Below are 15004 nucleotides of genomic sequence, written 5' to 3'. Positions count from 1 at the left end.
CAACAGATGGAGAGGTGGGGCTGTTCAACCTGGAGAAGAGAAGCTCCAGAGAGACCGTAGATCCCCTTCCAGTGCCTAGAGGGGGATAATGAAAGAGGGAGAGGGACTTCTTAAACAGACAGACACTGACAAGGAGGGGAATGGTTTTAAACTAAAAGAGGAGAGATTTAGATTAGATGTTAGGAAGAAATTTCCCTGTGAGGGTGGGGAGGCCCTGGCACAGGTTGCCCAGAGAAGCTGTGGCTGCCCCTGGATCCCTGGAAGTGTCCAAGGCCAGGTTGGAGGGGGCTTGGAGCAACCTGGGCTGGTGGAAGGTGTCCCTGCCTGTGGCAGGGTGTGAAACTGGTGGGCTTTAAGGTCCCTTCCAACCAAAACCAGTATTGGTGTGACTCTGCATCCCATCAGCTCCTGCCAAGGGACACATCCAGTCTCCAGGGAAGGGGGGGAAAGCTCCAGTGATGCACAACCTGCCCAGCACAGGAGACTGAGGGTCTAACACAGGAATATGTCACATCAAACTTCTCCCTCTGTCACTCTGGAGGTGCCCTGGGACACACTTTAAAAATACTCTGTGGTAAATACAAAACACCCAGAGGGAGCCAAGAGCCCAGTGATAGATATCAGGAATTTAAACATTCCTCATGCTGGAGGGTCACCCTGGGGTTTACACCCTGCACTCCCAAAGCACTGCAGGAACACCACAGCCATGGCCTTCCTGCCCTTCCCAGGCAGGGGCACGTGCAGGACATGCCGAGGAGGATACAGGATTTCAGCTCTCTGGGATATGGGATCTCAGATCTCAGAGCTCTGTCTCAGGTTGGCTGCACCCACCCTACACACAAAGCCCCTTCTCATGGTCCCCTCCAGTTCTTGTGGCCTGGGGATGTTTGAAGTCACAACCATGACCTTCCAAGCCCACCTGGTCCTTTCCAGAAAGGCTGGGCTACTGGATTCCCCCAGGGCTGGGATAACAATGTCCCTCCTGGGAGCAGGAGCACCTGGAGCTCATCCCCTCCTAGGACAGACAAGGGTGAGCCCCAAGAGCAGGAGCACTAGGCTCTGTGAGGCTTTCACCCACTGGCAGTTAAAGGAGTTCGGGGTAATGGGGCCCAATTATGGCATTTACCTGTAAAATTGTAGTGCTCTGGCCCACAAACCCTGCAAATAAACCACTGCTGCCAAACCAGAAACAATCACAGCTGGCATTTGTCACCACTTTCATTCCAAGTGACAAAAAATAAATGAAGGCAAGGTGGACAGCACTTACTGACTCACAAGAAAAGCAGTCCCAGAACACTTACAATGTTTTTATTCTAAATTGCCAACAAGAACCTTGACAGAATTTTAAAAGAATCTCAATTTTGCACAACTTCCCCTACTTAAAATCACCCATTTCTTCACCTCCCCCCTTAAAACCCATCACCCCTTCCAAAGGGTTCTGCTGCTGTTTCCCAGTCTCTGGAGGAAACAGAAACAGCTTCCAGATCATCACCTGCTATTTGACAGGTGGAACAACAGAGACTTGCCTGTTTTTCCTGTTCAGGGGGTGTTAACAGGGCCTGGGTTTGAGTAGGAAAGGTTTCTGAGTACCTGTAAATTAATCAGTCTATTTATTTAATAAAAGTAACCAAAGTCACCAACTGAAGGTAAATTAAAAAAATCACTTGGGGAAACCTCTGGCAACCAAGGACAGTTTCACAAGTCCAAACGTTGCAAGAAACATGTTATGCAACAAAAGCCAAGTGTAGAGAGTCCTGCCACCAGGTCCAGAGCAGGTCTGTCATCTACAGGAGCTCTCCTGTCCCAGACAGGGAGGCACTTCCTGCTGGGAAAACACCTTCCAGAGGGATGAGATGTCAATACTCCAAATTCTGGAAAGGACAAGATACATTTTTGGCATGAGATGGTGAAAGACACAGCAATTTCCCCCACTCCCCCAAGGGACAGTGGCCCTTGCAGAGGCAGCACTTGTCCCCTTGGCAACAAGGCTTATTCAGCCCAACCCTGTGGGGAGTGCAGAGCCCCTGCCTGTGCAGGAGCCGTGCCTGCAGTGCCCTCAGAGCACTGGCTGGAGCTGCTCCCAGTGGGAATCAGGGCAATCATTCCTCAAAGTATCTTTAAGCTGTTGCTTTGCTGCTACTGGCAACTACTAGTCAGTGTGATTTCAGCACTGGACACTTCCACACAGGAAGCTCCTTCCCAGGTGGAATTTGAGAGCTTTTCCCCTCAGTAGTGCTGGTTTAAGCAGCCTCAGTTCTGGCTTAGCTGGGCCTGACAGTGAGCAGAGCACAAAGCAAGGAAAGTTTGGTTTAAGTCAGGGGGCGGGTGCAGGGTGAAAGGAGATGATGGAGATGGTGTGGAGGGGCTTGTTTAGAGAGACAGAGCCAACATGGCCAAGGAGTGGTGCTGCCTTAACTTGGATCACAGGAATGGAGGGCTGGGAAGGACAGGGAAAGAGAACACACAACACAGGATGCATCCAAGAAAGCACACAGAGGATGATCCAAGCAGCAGATTCCCTCAGAAGCTGCTCTCAAGAGGCAGGTGTTCAATAAAACCCCTCCTGTCCATGGGAGCCACAAAGCAGCAGAGATTGCAGGAGCTGCCCCAGCTCTGGAGGTGACACAGGTCAGTACTCACAGCCCTGCAGGACATGGTGTATGGGAGGCTCTCAGGGGCCCTCATCCTCGAGGGCAGGGAGTTGGTCTGGCCACTGGTGGTGCTGCAATGGAGAGACTTTGGTTACTCCTCACAAATGCACTGGGTCACATTGCTGCATCTTCCCACAGCAGGGCTGTGGGGGATGGTGCTGAGGAGAGCTGTCTATGCTCCAAACACTCAAAGGGTTTCCAAAAAGTCCCAGAGGTGGAAGTAGACAGTGCTGCTGTCAGTCCTGATGGAAGGGGAGGACATCATGGGTGAGCTCATAGAGAACTTGGAGCTGCCATGGGCAGGACTTTGCTGAACCTTAAAGGAACCCACTGTTGGATTAACCTTGAACTATCTCTGGCAGCTCTGGTGGTGCCACCACATCCCACACCCAGCCCATGATCCCGATCCACTGGTGGAGCAGCAAAACCAGCCACAGCAGCTCCTTCTGTTCCCAGCTGGGCACTGAGCTCTGAGCTCCCCCAGCCCGAACTGGGATCACACTTTGCAAGGGGAGGAGGGGAGGATTCTGCAAACACAGGGCCCAACACCAGCACACCTGGCCAGGCCCCAGGTCCCACCTGCCAGGCTCCAGGAGCTCCCAAGGACTCACAGGGACCACAAGGTGCCAGCACCTTTCTCCCCTGCACACTGGCCAGACATCCATCAGTTCCTGCACACAGGACAGGAAGAGCACCCTGCCACAGGCACACAGGAGCAATATCTGTGCTTCTGAGGGCTTCCTTCTCTGGTACAGACCAGGCACAGGAGAAAGCAGGTCTCACTGAACCAGCAGCCCAAGCTGTCCAGCATCCCTCCTCCCAGGGTTGTACAGCAGCAAAGGCAGCCCCTGCCCAGCATCCAGGCAGGACTGGGACGAGGCTGCAGTGTTCCTCTAAACAAACGCTGCTTTGTTTGCAATCAAATTCCCTACCTGTTTATGGCAGAGTTGGGCACACCCCAAACAAAAGCAGACTTAGACGTCTCCGACACCTCTGTGAAGGGAAACAGATGTTATAGCTCAGAACCAAGAAACTCCAGCAACCACTGTCAGATCATTGGCTTAAATGGCTTCCCACTGCCAGAGGGCAAGGTTAGATTGGGAATCAGGGAGGAAATTCTTCCCTGTGAGGGTGGGGAGGCCCTGGCACAGGTTGCCCAGAGAAGCTGTGGCTGCCCCATCCCTAAAAGTGTCCAAGGCCAGGTTGGAGGGGGCTTAGAGCAACCTGGGCTAGTGGAAGGTGTCCCTGCCCATGGCAGGGGGTGGCACTGGATTTTCAAGGTCCCTTCCAACCCAAACCATTCTGGGATTCTGCAATCAGGAATCTCTGTCATATTTCTACAAGTTCAAGAGGGAGGAAAAGTTGATCTATGATGGATGTGTTTGCTGCCATTTAACTGAGGAACTCAAAGAGTTATCTATCATGTTTCCATTGCCATCACTGCACATACGGTACAAAAACTTATATGGGAGGAGGGGATGCTTGGAAATCCCTCTCCATGGCAGCATTTTAGACTGTTCTCCAGAGCAAGACAAGCCTGCTGGGTGGAGAGATCCATGTTTTTAGGAATGAGCATAACCAAGGTGTCCTACAAGGGAGACCTGAGTGAGCAGCATCCCTGGGCTTGTGGAGGACAGGACCAGAGAGGAGGCAGCAGTGTGGCACAGGTCCTCACCTGTTTCCCAGTCTTCATCACATGGAGGTGCCTGCCACGTGCTCCCATCCTTCACCTGCTCCTGTGGGGGCTCACAGAACCTACTCACTTGGGGAAGAGAGAAAACACAGTGAACCCCAATCCTAGAATCCATGGAAGCTCTGGCTCGAGCTGTGACACATCCCTTGGCTGCAGAGGAAGCCCTGCCCAAGGCAAACAGGCTGGGGACAGCCAGGGACTGAGCTGAAATCCAGCAACTTTGAGTTTGCCTTTTTCAAGGAACAAGACTCTGCTCCCTGGAACTCTGAGCAGGAATGCTGGAGCAAAGGGGAAAGCTGCTGCCATGGATGCAGGCATCACTGCTGGCCTCAGTGCAGCTCTACAGAAGATAAAAAACTTCTGTCTGCTCCGTAGTGTGGCAGGAGTTACAGGGAGATCAGCTCTGAAGGAAGAAGGGCCCATCCTTGTGGTCATTAAAGCATCCCAGCTCCTGCCAGAGGCACTTCCTGCATGGCTTTTGGCAAAACCTTTCTATTCAACAAGCCTGGTAACAAAATATGTGCAAGGCCTACTCAGAGCATCTCAAGAAACTGCCTAAGAAACCCAAGCATATAAGATCAACTTTCTCCAAGGCTGGTGTGTCACACAGAACCACAGACAACAGTTTGAATCCCACTTTTTGGTTATGCCACAATTCATCCTTACACCAAGAAATCTCAGTCCGCAGGGTGAGCAGACACCTGGGAGCAGGGAGGTTCTCTCACCTACATCTTGCTCCATGAGGGCTTGGTCGCTGCACTTCATGATGTGGTTGCTGAGGTCGCCCCGAGGCACCAGGTGACGAGCGTTGAACGGGCACGTGGCCAATTTCTTTGCAATTTCTGGGTTGCTCTGGGCAAGGGAAAAACCAAAATCATCTGCCACATCACTTGTAAATTCACTTATCTCTTGTTAATCCATAGGGCAAAAAAGCCACTGGGATATTTGTGGTGTTGCTTTAAAAAATATAAGCCAAACAAGAAATCACAATGTCAGACACTCCCTAAAAACCCACGGGGATTGTTCTTCCAAACACAAGTCGCTGAGCCACCTTTGACTGAAGTGGAACAGACCCTCAGTCAACTCCCTCCAGTTTTCTGGTGATAGGGCTGCAAGGGGTTTAAAGCACAAATTTTAAAGCCATCAAGGGAGAGACATTAGGCAAAGGTAACCCATTCAGATGTATTTTAAATAAGCAGGCACGAAGGCAGAGAAACTCCCTAAACCTTTCAGAACAGCCAAGGAGTTGGCAGTTTCCACCTGGATTCTCATTCAACAATTTCATCCCAAGCACCAGTTCTAGTGGCAGAGCTCAGCTGTCACTACAGCAAATTATCTCCTCCAAGTGATAGAAGGTTTACTGGGAAATTAGGCTGGAGAGCTGGGGGGGTTCACCTGGAGAAGAGGAGGCTCCAGGGACACCTGAGAGCCCCTTCCAGGGCCTAAAGGGGCTCCAGGAGAGCTGGGGAGGGACTTGGGACAAGGGATGGAGAGATAGGACACAGGGAGTGGCTTCCCACTGTCAGAGGGATGGGATATTGGGAAGAAATCCTTCCCTGTGAAGGTGGGGAGGCCCTGGCCCAGGTTGCCCAGCAAAGCTGTGGCTGTCCCATCCCTGGAAGTGTCCAAGGCCAGGCTGGCTGGGGCTTGGAGCAACCTGGGATAGAGGAAGGTGTCCCTGCCCATGGCAGGGGGTGGGACTGGATGAACTTGAACTTCAAGGTTCCTTCCAACCCAAACCATTCCATGACTGCAGGATTCTAACACAGTTCAAGCCAAGAGGACCCAACTTGCTCTGTTGGATCTTGCAGTGTCCCCTTTGGGGCAGGGCTGTGTCCTGCACAGAGCCATGGGGGGCTGAGGGAAGGGGAGGCATAAACTGGATTTTATGCATAAGGTATGCAAAGGAAGCTCAACAAACCTGTCCCAAGCCAAAGGGACAATCTCCACCCACATGATTACCACTGTGGCATCTTCAGATGGATAACCCAAAGCCCTTCTGCTAATTACTCAGACACCAACTGTGTCTGCTTGGTGATCACTGTCTCACCTCATCCTCCTAACCAGGAAACTTGTCAAAACTCTCTGCTCATCAGTCAGGACAAAACCAACCTGCATGAACATTTACTTGCCAACACTGTTCACCCAGCTCACATGCACGCTCTTGCCAAAATCTGCAGGGGCTCAACAAGAAAATTTCAGCCCTCCTGAATGCTTGGTACTTGCCACTAACTTCTGCCCCCACTTCTACTAGTTAATTAATATTTTTAAGGCTCCAGTTCCACCAAAATGATTTAATTGTACTGATACCAGGACACAGAGCCTACAACTGCACCTTAACTGGAAGGCATAGCACTGCTCTACTGGTTTAGAAACACACTGGCAAACTTAAAAAGGGACAATCAGGTTTCCAAAGGTCTCAGGAAAAACCTAAATCTCAGGAAGGTTTAAAGAAACCCAACCATGAGGACAACAGAGAAGGAATGCTTCCTGTGAAATAATTTGTATTCAAATTCCAGATAAAAGACAAAGAGGGGAATAAACCTCTCCCAAATGTGCTGAGCCCAGGACATGCAGTTTGTGCCAGATGCCCATGAAATAGTTATTAGCAAAACAAAACTCCCCAGCCCTGCTGTGCAGCTGCATTCCCAGCACTGGAAGAATGCACTGCAACATCCCAGACCTCCTGCTCTGAGGAGCCAAGAGGGGTGCACAGAACTGTGACTGAGTCCTCTCTCCAACTGAAAGTGGAAAAATGTATCTGATCTCCCTGTGAGCTCTTGGAAGGGACCAGAATCTGAACTAACCATGAGCAATCTCTGTCTCCTTCCAACAGAGCCAGACGGGTCTTGTGTGAATTAATGGGTGCCTGAAGCTGTTACTAAACAAATCATGAAGTTCTACGAAATAAAGGCTAACCAAGGCTGTTTGTCAGGAACTGCAGCAGGAATGAGAACACACAGGGCACGTTTGCATGCCCAGAATCCCCAGCCCCTGCCCAGCTCACCTCCTTACACTTCACAAGGTGGTAGGGAAAGCGGCAGGCTCGGATCTGATGCTGTTTGACAAAGGGACACTGGATCAACCTCTCTGGGTCCAACAAATCTGATGGAACAGAACACAGGGAAAAGCACCTGGTTACAAAGACAGGAATCACTGACACAGTGAAGTGGGGAAAAACCCCACCCCACCACATCAGGGTTGTGCTCTGACAGAGTCAAACCAGTTGCTCTTAATTTGAAACCACTCATTAAGGCAGGCACCTGATTTGCATAAGCAAATTAATTAAATGCAGAGTTTTCATGACTGGAACATCAATCAAAACAGAGGAGAGTCAGTAACACTGAGTGTAACTTTTTCAGTTCCCTTATTAGGAAGGAAAGCACCCTAACTCCAAGGGAAAGCCAGGAGCACTTTTCCAGCTTCCTAGAGGAGGATCAGTGGGATCACAACACACCCACCAGCACCTTCAGGAGCTGAATCAATTTTTTTTCCATCAACAGCTCATTTTGCTGGAGGAAGAACAGTAAGCAACTAAGTTTCATTTCAGAGGAAGCCCAACATAGTTCACGTCACTCAGAATGAAGTTTTTAATATGTCATGTAATAATTTAGGAGCTGAGGAGTTACTAAACCAGCAAAACTACTGAAGAATCAAAGCACTGAACAGTGAAGCAGTGTGACTCCACACATATTTTTCTGTCTATAAAATATATTAAAATGTAAATATTAATAAAACCTCACACTTTCCATATTCTCAGTGAGGAGGAGGCAGCCAGGAGACATGGGATACAACACCAGGGAGCCAGACCAGGCTGCTCCATTCTTTTTGGTCTGCCACTCTTGTTGCTCAGGCTTTTAGGACATTTAGGATTTGATTATGCAAGAGGTAAAACAGCTCTAAGTTTCCATGTGGGCTACCTCACCTGCATCAGCCCCTCAGGGCAGCTGAGAACCAAACTGCCTTTGCACTGGCCCAGCTGCCCCTGCAACAGCAACCACAAGTGGCTTTGTCACCGAAAAATAAAATAAAACTGTCTAACACGGTAGTTTCAGTATTAGAAAGCAGGTGTTTATTTTGGCACAGGGTGCTTGGGGAATGCTCCTCCTAACACACCAGTTTATATCTAGGGAACTAATACACACTCATCAGAACTCATAGGTATGTGCTAAACGCTCCCGAGAATTCTTTTACATATTTAAATCACTTCTCGGAACTCATTTACATTAGACTAGGGGCCTTTTGAGGGTCTTTGGGGAACATCCCGTTCCTCCAATTATCCTTTTCAGGTCACAAACCTCCTAAGCACAGTTTCGTCTCCTTGAACATATTCCAACTGTGTGTTCCGGCCACGAAACACCGTCTTATCAGCCTTGCTCAAGGCACAGTCTTTGTTCCCACGGCTAAAATAGCCGCTTGTACACATTAACCACTGAGATATATATCTGTATATCTGTATATCTGAGATGTATATCTGATATCAGATATACATTATTTATCGCTGATAAGCAATCACAGGATTGAGCACTGTCTGTTAAAGGAATTCATAAGACTAAATCGGGCACAGTCTTTATTCCCGGGGCTAAAATATCACTGATAGATAAATGATATCAGATATATATTATTTCTCACTGCTAATCATAGGATTAAGTACTGTCTGTTAAAGTCAAAGGAATCCACAAGACTAAGCACTGTGTGTCACAGATTTTTCCAGGTTTCTCTCTGTGAACTGGCTCCACATCAGACGTGACCGAGCGCGCTAGGAGTGAAGAGAAGGGGACACCCAAAGCCCAACCAGCCCCAGAACCGTCCCGGGCAGGTGAGCAGACACAATTTACAGGCGGCTGAAGGAGCAGAGGCACCACAGCGATGCCCCGTGCACTGGGGTCTTGTCCCTGTCCCTGTCCCCACCGCATGGAAACACATCCACAGCAACCCCCGGCCCGCCCGAGCCGCCCGCCCGGAGCCCCCGGCGGGAGCCGCTTCATCCCCCTTCCTGCCGGCCGGACCCCACCGGCAGCGGGACTGGAACAACCGAGGGAGAGCCCGCGGGAGTGAATCCCATCGCGGCTCGGGCACCGGGGTGGGGACAGCCCGCGCCCTCGTGGCGCCTCTCCGAGCCCTGCCCGCAGCCGACTGCCCTCCGTGTGCCTGCCCCGGGCAGACCCTGAGCTCACCCATGTCCTCCTCCAGCTCCATGGCGGGCCCGTGTGCCCGCTCCCAGCCCGGCTGTGTATCCACGGCGCTCCCGCCGCTCCGCCCTCCCCTTCCCGCCAGGCCACGGTTGCCGGGGCAACGCCGCCATGAGGCCCGGCCCGGCCCCGCGGGAGTGGGGCGGTGTGGGCTGTGCAGCCCAAAGGCACGGGTTCGCGTGGAATGGGTCACGTTCAGGGTGCTGTTGTTTTTAACTGGACCAGCTGCAGGCTCAGGCGCTGGCTGTGAACTGACCCTGGACGTCCTTTGAGTCAGAATTATCAAGGTTGGAAGAGACCTTTAAGATCAGCCAGTCTGACTGTCACCATCATCCGGTCGCTAGTGGTGTCCCCCAGGGATCAGTGTTGGGCCCAGTTCTGTTTAATATCTTTATTGATGATTTAGATGAGGGGATGGAGTCCACCATCAGCAAATTTGCAGATGACACCAAGTGGGGGGGGAGTGTTGATCTGCTGGAAGGCAGGAGGGCTCTGCAGAGGGACCTGGACAGGCTGGATCCATGGGCTGATTCCAAGGGGATGAGGTTCAACCAGGCCAAGGGCCGGGTCCTGCCCTTTGGCCACAACAACCCCCGGCAGCTCAAGGCTGGGCACAGAGTGGCTGGAGAGCAGCCAGGCAGGAAGGGAGCTGGGAGTGTGGATTGACAGGAAGCTGAACAGGAGCCAGAGTGTGCCCAGGTGGCCAAGAAGGCCAATGGATCCTGGCCTGGATCAGGAACAGTGTGGCAGCAGGAGCAGGGAAGTGATTCTTCTCCTGTACTCAGCGCTGGTGAGGCCACCCCTGGAGTGCTCTGTCCAGTTCTGGGCCCTCAGCTCAGGAAGATTATTGAGGTCCTGGAGCAGGTGCAGAGAAGAGCAACAAGGCTGGGGAAGGGACTGGAGCACGAGTGCTGTGAGGAGAGGCTGAGGGAGCTGGGGGTGTTGAGCCTGGAGAAGAGAAGGCTCAAGGGAGACCTGACAGGAGGCTGTAGCCAGGTGGGGGTCAGTCTCTTCTCCCAGGAAGCAGCAGTAGGACAAGAGGGCTCAGTCTTAAGCTGTGCCAGGGGAGGTTTAGGTTGGATATTAGAAAGAAATTCTTTCCAGAGAGGGTAATCAGACACTGGAATGGGCTGGCCAAGGAAGTAGTGGATTCTCCGTCCCTGGAGGTTTTCAAGATGAGACTGGATGTGGCATCAGTGCCATGGTCTGGGAACCACAGTGGTTGTGGATCAAGGGTTGGACTTGATGATCTCGGAGGTCCTTTCCAACCCAGCTGATTCTGTGATTCTATGATTCTATGAAAGTTGTCAGGAAGAAATTCAACCCTCCAACACTACCTCTGAAGTGTTAGTGAGCCAGGCATTACTTTATTCTGGCCAGAGATAGGTAGTGAATCATCCCAGTCACATAGATCTCTTTCAAGACTTTTCACGTATTTATACATTTTAGCAAACAAATTAACATTCATTGGTCCTAATTTGCACAATTCTCATAATTTAATTAGTATTCTATCATTCACTGGCTAATTTGGTCAACATTCTTTGGTCCTCTTATCATTCTTCCTTAGACAGTCTCCAACTCTCAGGGTATAATATCTTTGCTAATCCCCTCTGTACCTTCTGGTTACTCCAACATGTCTTTGAAGGACCATAAATTTAAGACCCCAGATGTTCAATCCTCAACTCCCTCAAGCTTCATTTATTGAAGCTTATCAGTGCTAGTTCAGAGAAACTCAGAGCTTCGGTGATTTAAAGATCAAATTGACAAGAGTCTGTAAGAAAAAAAAAAAGAACCCAGCTAACTGTACCATTAATTAAAATTTTAGGAAAGTGATATCATTTCCAACACAACTGTCCACCCAGTACTGCCACTGTAACCCCTAAACCACATCAGCCAGACACCTCTTGAACACCTCCAGGAATGGTGACCCCACCACCTCCCTGGGCAAGCTAATCATGAGCCTGACCTCCTGAACAGTGAAAACATGTTTTTTCTAATATCTAGTGTGAGTCTGCCCTGTCTCAGCTTAAGGCCATTTGCCATGGTCCTCTCACTTGCCGGCATGGTAGAAGACTGAACCCCCTCACTACAATGGCCCCTCAGGGACATCAGGGAGTTTTAGAGAGTGAGAAGGTCCTCCCTGAGCCTCCTCCTGTCCAGACTAAACAAAGCCAGCTCCCTGGCTGCTCCTCATAAGACAATTTATTTTGGCTGGAGTGGAGTTGATTCCCTCAGTAATTTCCCAGTAGCTGGCACAGTGCTGTGCTTTGGTGTTGGTATGAGAAGGACATTGATAATGTTGCCCACAAAAATTGGACTTGTTGCACGCTGGATTTGTGCCAATAAGTACACACTCCAGAGAAACACTGATTATTTATTTCAGAGCTGCCTAAGCCTGGGTGCTCAGTGGTATCCCACAAATCAAGCACAGCAACTATCAAAACTTTTTACTGTTTATACATTTTAGAAAACAAAGGAAATAGTGTTCATTGGCTACAAGTTACATAGTTCTCTTATTAATTACTATTCTATCATTTGTTGCTTAATGATTCTCTCATTCTTGTGCTTTTGGGTCGGTGGGTTTCTTGGGTATGTGGTCAGGATCTGCCCCTGCCAGCATTACCCTTTACCGAGCTGGAGCTGATTTCAGCACAGTTGCTGAGTTGGCTTTATTCGTTTCTTCTTTATCTTGGGAGTTCTGCCAAATTTCTGTGGGATGTAAATCCTGCATTCTTTGTGCCTACTATCAGTGGTACGTCCTTCTTCCCAAGCTTTGTTAACCTCCCCCTAAGTCTGAGATCACTGAAGCATGTCCAGCCCTAAACCTTAACGAGGCAACTCTAACAACAAATAATTTTTCTAACACCCGGACATCACTTGGAGCTTGTTGACTTCCCTCTGTTTCTTGGATTAAATCTCCCTTCTTGTTGATTAGGCTCGAAAGTATTACAAAGATCAAACACTACAGAACATCCTCTCTTAAGAAAATTTTACATGTCCCACATTTTACAACAATAACACACTGATGGTTTGGGTGCTCAGTCGTGTTTATCCCGTGTCTGGGGCTGTTCTCATTCCAGGAGCAGCAGAAGCCAAAGCAGGAGATAGGAGGGTTCAGCCTCCTGCAGAGGTTGCAACTCTGTGAGATCAGAGCAGCTCCTGCCTGCATGGGCAAGGAAAAAGACCTCAACAAGGTGTTAGAAGACCCAAGACCAAAAACTGGACCAAGAGAATGTGTTGAGGGGCAGGTGCACAAGCCATAAGGGCCTGGGCATTTCTTTGTTCTGGTGACAGAGGCACCAGCTCAAGCTGACCTGCTGTTGTACCACTCTGTTGAAGTATTTATTTTTGTAAATCTCGTGCCTGAGACTCTGCTTTGGGACACCAAGGGTTGAGCTCATGATTCTGCCTCTACTTCACAGAATCACAGAATTGCTAAGGTGGGAAAAACCACCTCTGGGGCCATTGAGTCCAACCATTCCCCCAGCACTGCCAAGTGCAGCACTAACCCACGTCCCCAAGTGCCACATCCACATATTCTTTGAACACTTTCAGGCATGGTGACTCCAGCACTGCTCTGGCCAGTCTGTTCCCGTGTTTGACCACCCTTTCAGTGAAGAAATTTTCCCCAGTATCCAACCTGAACCTCCTCTGGCACAACTTAAGGCCATTTTCACTCACCCTGTCCCTTGTTCCCTGGGAGCAGAGCCCGACCCCCCCCGGCTCCCCCCTCCTGTCAGGGAGTTGCAGAGCCAGAAGGTCCCCCCTGAGCCTCCTTTTCTCCAGGCTGAGCCCCCCCGCTCCCTCAGCTGCTCCTCGTCAGATTTGGGCTCTAGTTGTTTGTTCTCTCCTCCGTGACCAGCACAACCCACCTCTCCTCAAGGCAATGGTCCTTTCTGGGAACTGGCTTCAAATGAGGAGTTTTGTGGATGTGAGCAAAAGGCATGGACCTTCAACCCCTGTTTTCCTGTAGGGGAAGAAGACACAGTAGAAGGTTTCCCACTGTTTTAGTTAGAAGTTACAAACCAAGATTTTCCTGCCTGTGGCCAGAAATTTGCCTAATTTAATTCCAGCAGATAACTGAAGACTTACCAGTGCACTCTGATAGCAACAAGAACAGAATCAGCTTAAGGAATAAAAGGTATTTTATGCCTGATCCTTTCTCCCCATGCTGGCACAGCAGCATCCAGAGCAGGAGGAATCCACTTTCATCCCCTCCTCAAGACCCCGTGGGGTTGCTGCTATTCCAGGGCCTAGCACAGCCCAAGTTTCTCAACCAGTCCCAGGAGTAGCCCCACAGCTGTTCCATACACAGTCCACTGAGGTCAAGAGGACATTTATGGGCAGAGGATCAACAGAGCTGGGAGGAACAGGAGGAGTAGTAGACACCTTCCTCACCTGCAACTGAGAGTGTCTGAAAAGGGCTCACTGCACTCTCCCATCCTTCCCTCTGGGAATAGTGAAGGCTCTCCATGTGCCCCGTGCTCCCCTAACCTCTCCAGAGAAACATCCTTCCTCCTGACCTTGTGTGTCTGCGGTGTCCACAGAGGCAAGGACCATGAGAGTTAACAATTACTGCACAGACATGCCCAAAATACCCTCCCAGAACCAACCCTGGTCAACACTGCTCTGCTTGGGCATCTTGGGAGCACATCTGCAGGGGAAGGGATGACACAGAGGTGTAGGCTGGGATGCAACAGAACTTTAATGAGTCGAAAGAGATAAAGGGGTCAATCCAAGTGGGGAACCCAGTGCAGAAAGAACCAGAGGTAGATGAGAGTTTGTGCTCCATGGCTCTAGAAGAGATCCCACCAGGTGTCCACCTGCCTGCCCCAGGGAGGGAACAGGGCCAGCAGGTCCTCCCCAGGCTGGTTCTGTGGGGCTGAGAGCCCATGGGAGCACAATGGAACAAGGACACAGGAGGGAAAAGAGAGAGTGGCAGAGGGCAGAGGCAGGGCTGGGCCGTGCTTGCCCAGAGCCCAGGCTGGCCTCGTCCTTCTGCAAGGGCTGCTGGGCTCACTCAGCCGCTCTGGAAGCAGAAGCCGATGCTGCGTCCCCAGGGCGGTTCCATCCTGTGTGTCCCTGGTTCCTTGCCAGGGCCATGGGCAGCAGCTTTAGCAGGGGAAGCAGCTCCTGCCACAGAGGCCACTGCCCAGGCCAGAGAGGCCAAAGCCCCCGGAGTTGATGGGCACTCCCTGAGAGCTGAGGATGCTGCCAACGGCAGCGGAGGTGGAGGATCCCACGGCGGTGTTCTGTGGGAAGGAGCTGAGGATGGGCCCGGGCAGGGTCACCACCACGGGGGAGGGCTGGATGAAGACATTGGAGTCCTGGCACTGCCTGACACAGGGCTCATTGCAGCTGTTGGCCAGCGGGGTCGGGCCGCAGGGCTGGCAGGGCCGGCACGGGGTGTAGCAGGACATGTCTGGGGCTGGAGCTGCACCTGGGACAGAGGGCGGGGGAGGCAGGGG

The 15004-nt window shown here is 51.0% G+C and overlaps 2 protein-coding genes and 1 long non-coding RNA gene across 3 annotated transcripts; 1 reads left to right on the top strand and 2 right to left on the bottom strand.

Moving 5' to 3' along the window:
• Positions 1–1595: 1595 nt before the first annotated feature.
• Positions 1596–9637, bottom strand: GTSF1 (gametocyte specific factor 1). Its single transcript, XM_064636697.1, has 7 exons — positions 9522–9637; positions 7352–7449; positions 5070–5196; positions 4327–4413; positions 3584–3644; positions 2641–2722; positions 1596–1871 (listed from the first exon to the last, which is right to left on the bottom strand). The coding sequence occupies exons 1-7, from the start codon at positions 9541–9543 to the stop codon at positions 1857–1859; spliced, it is 492 nt and encodes a 163-aa protein (XP_064492767.1). The 5' UTR covers positions 9544–9637; the 3' UTR covers positions 1596–1856.
• Positions 9638–9738: 101 nt separating this feature from the next.
• Positions 9739–12891, top strand: LOC135403071 (uncharacterized). Its single transcript, XR_010425305.1, has 2 exons — positions 9739–9823; positions 12617–12891. It is a non-coding gene; the product is annotated as an uncharacterized LOC135403071 (long non-coding RNA).
• Positions 12892–14569: 1678 nt separating this feature from the next.
• LOC135403069 (feather keratin 1-like) lies at positions 14570–14972 on the bottom strand. The gene has a single exon (XM_064636700.1). The coding sequence runs from the start codon at positions 14954–14956 to the stop codon at positions 14651–14653; it is 306 nt and encodes a 101-aa protein (XP_064492770.1). The 5' UTR covers positions 14957–14972; the 3' UTR covers positions 14570–14650.
• Between the last annotated feature and the right edge of the window lie 32 nt (positions 14973–15004).

The sequence above is a fragment of the Pseudopipra pipra genome, chromosome 26, assembly GCF_036250125.1.
Source record: "Pseudopipra pipra isolate bDixPip1 chromosome 26, bDixPip1.hap1, whole genome shotgun sequence".
Classification (NCBI taxonomy): domain Eukaryota; kingdom Metazoa; phylum Chordata; class Aves; order Passeriformes; family Pipridae; genus Pseudopipra; species Pseudopipra pipra.
The sequence above is the reverse complement of the archived record's forward strand: the minus strand, read 5'-3'. Positions and strand labels throughout refer to the sequence as shown.

Bases quoted from the DNA above. Each gene is read 5' to 3' on its own strand.
- GTSF1 (XM_064636697.1), bottom strand. From the start codon at position 9,543: ATGGAGCTGGAGGAGGACATGG. The intron at 7,450-9,521 runs GTGAGCTCAGGG...CTGTTCCATCAG, and splicing joins GGAGCTGGAGGAGGACATGG to ATTTGTTGGACCCAGAGAGG. The intron at 4,414-5,069 runs GTGAGAGAACCT...CTCTTCCCCAAG, and splicing joins CCTCATGGAGCAAGATGTAG to TGAGTAGGTTCTGTGAGCCC.
- LOC135403069 (XM_064636700.1), bottom strand. From the start codon at position 14,956: ATGTCCTGCTACACCCCGTGCCGGCCCTGCCAGCCCTGCGGCCCGACC.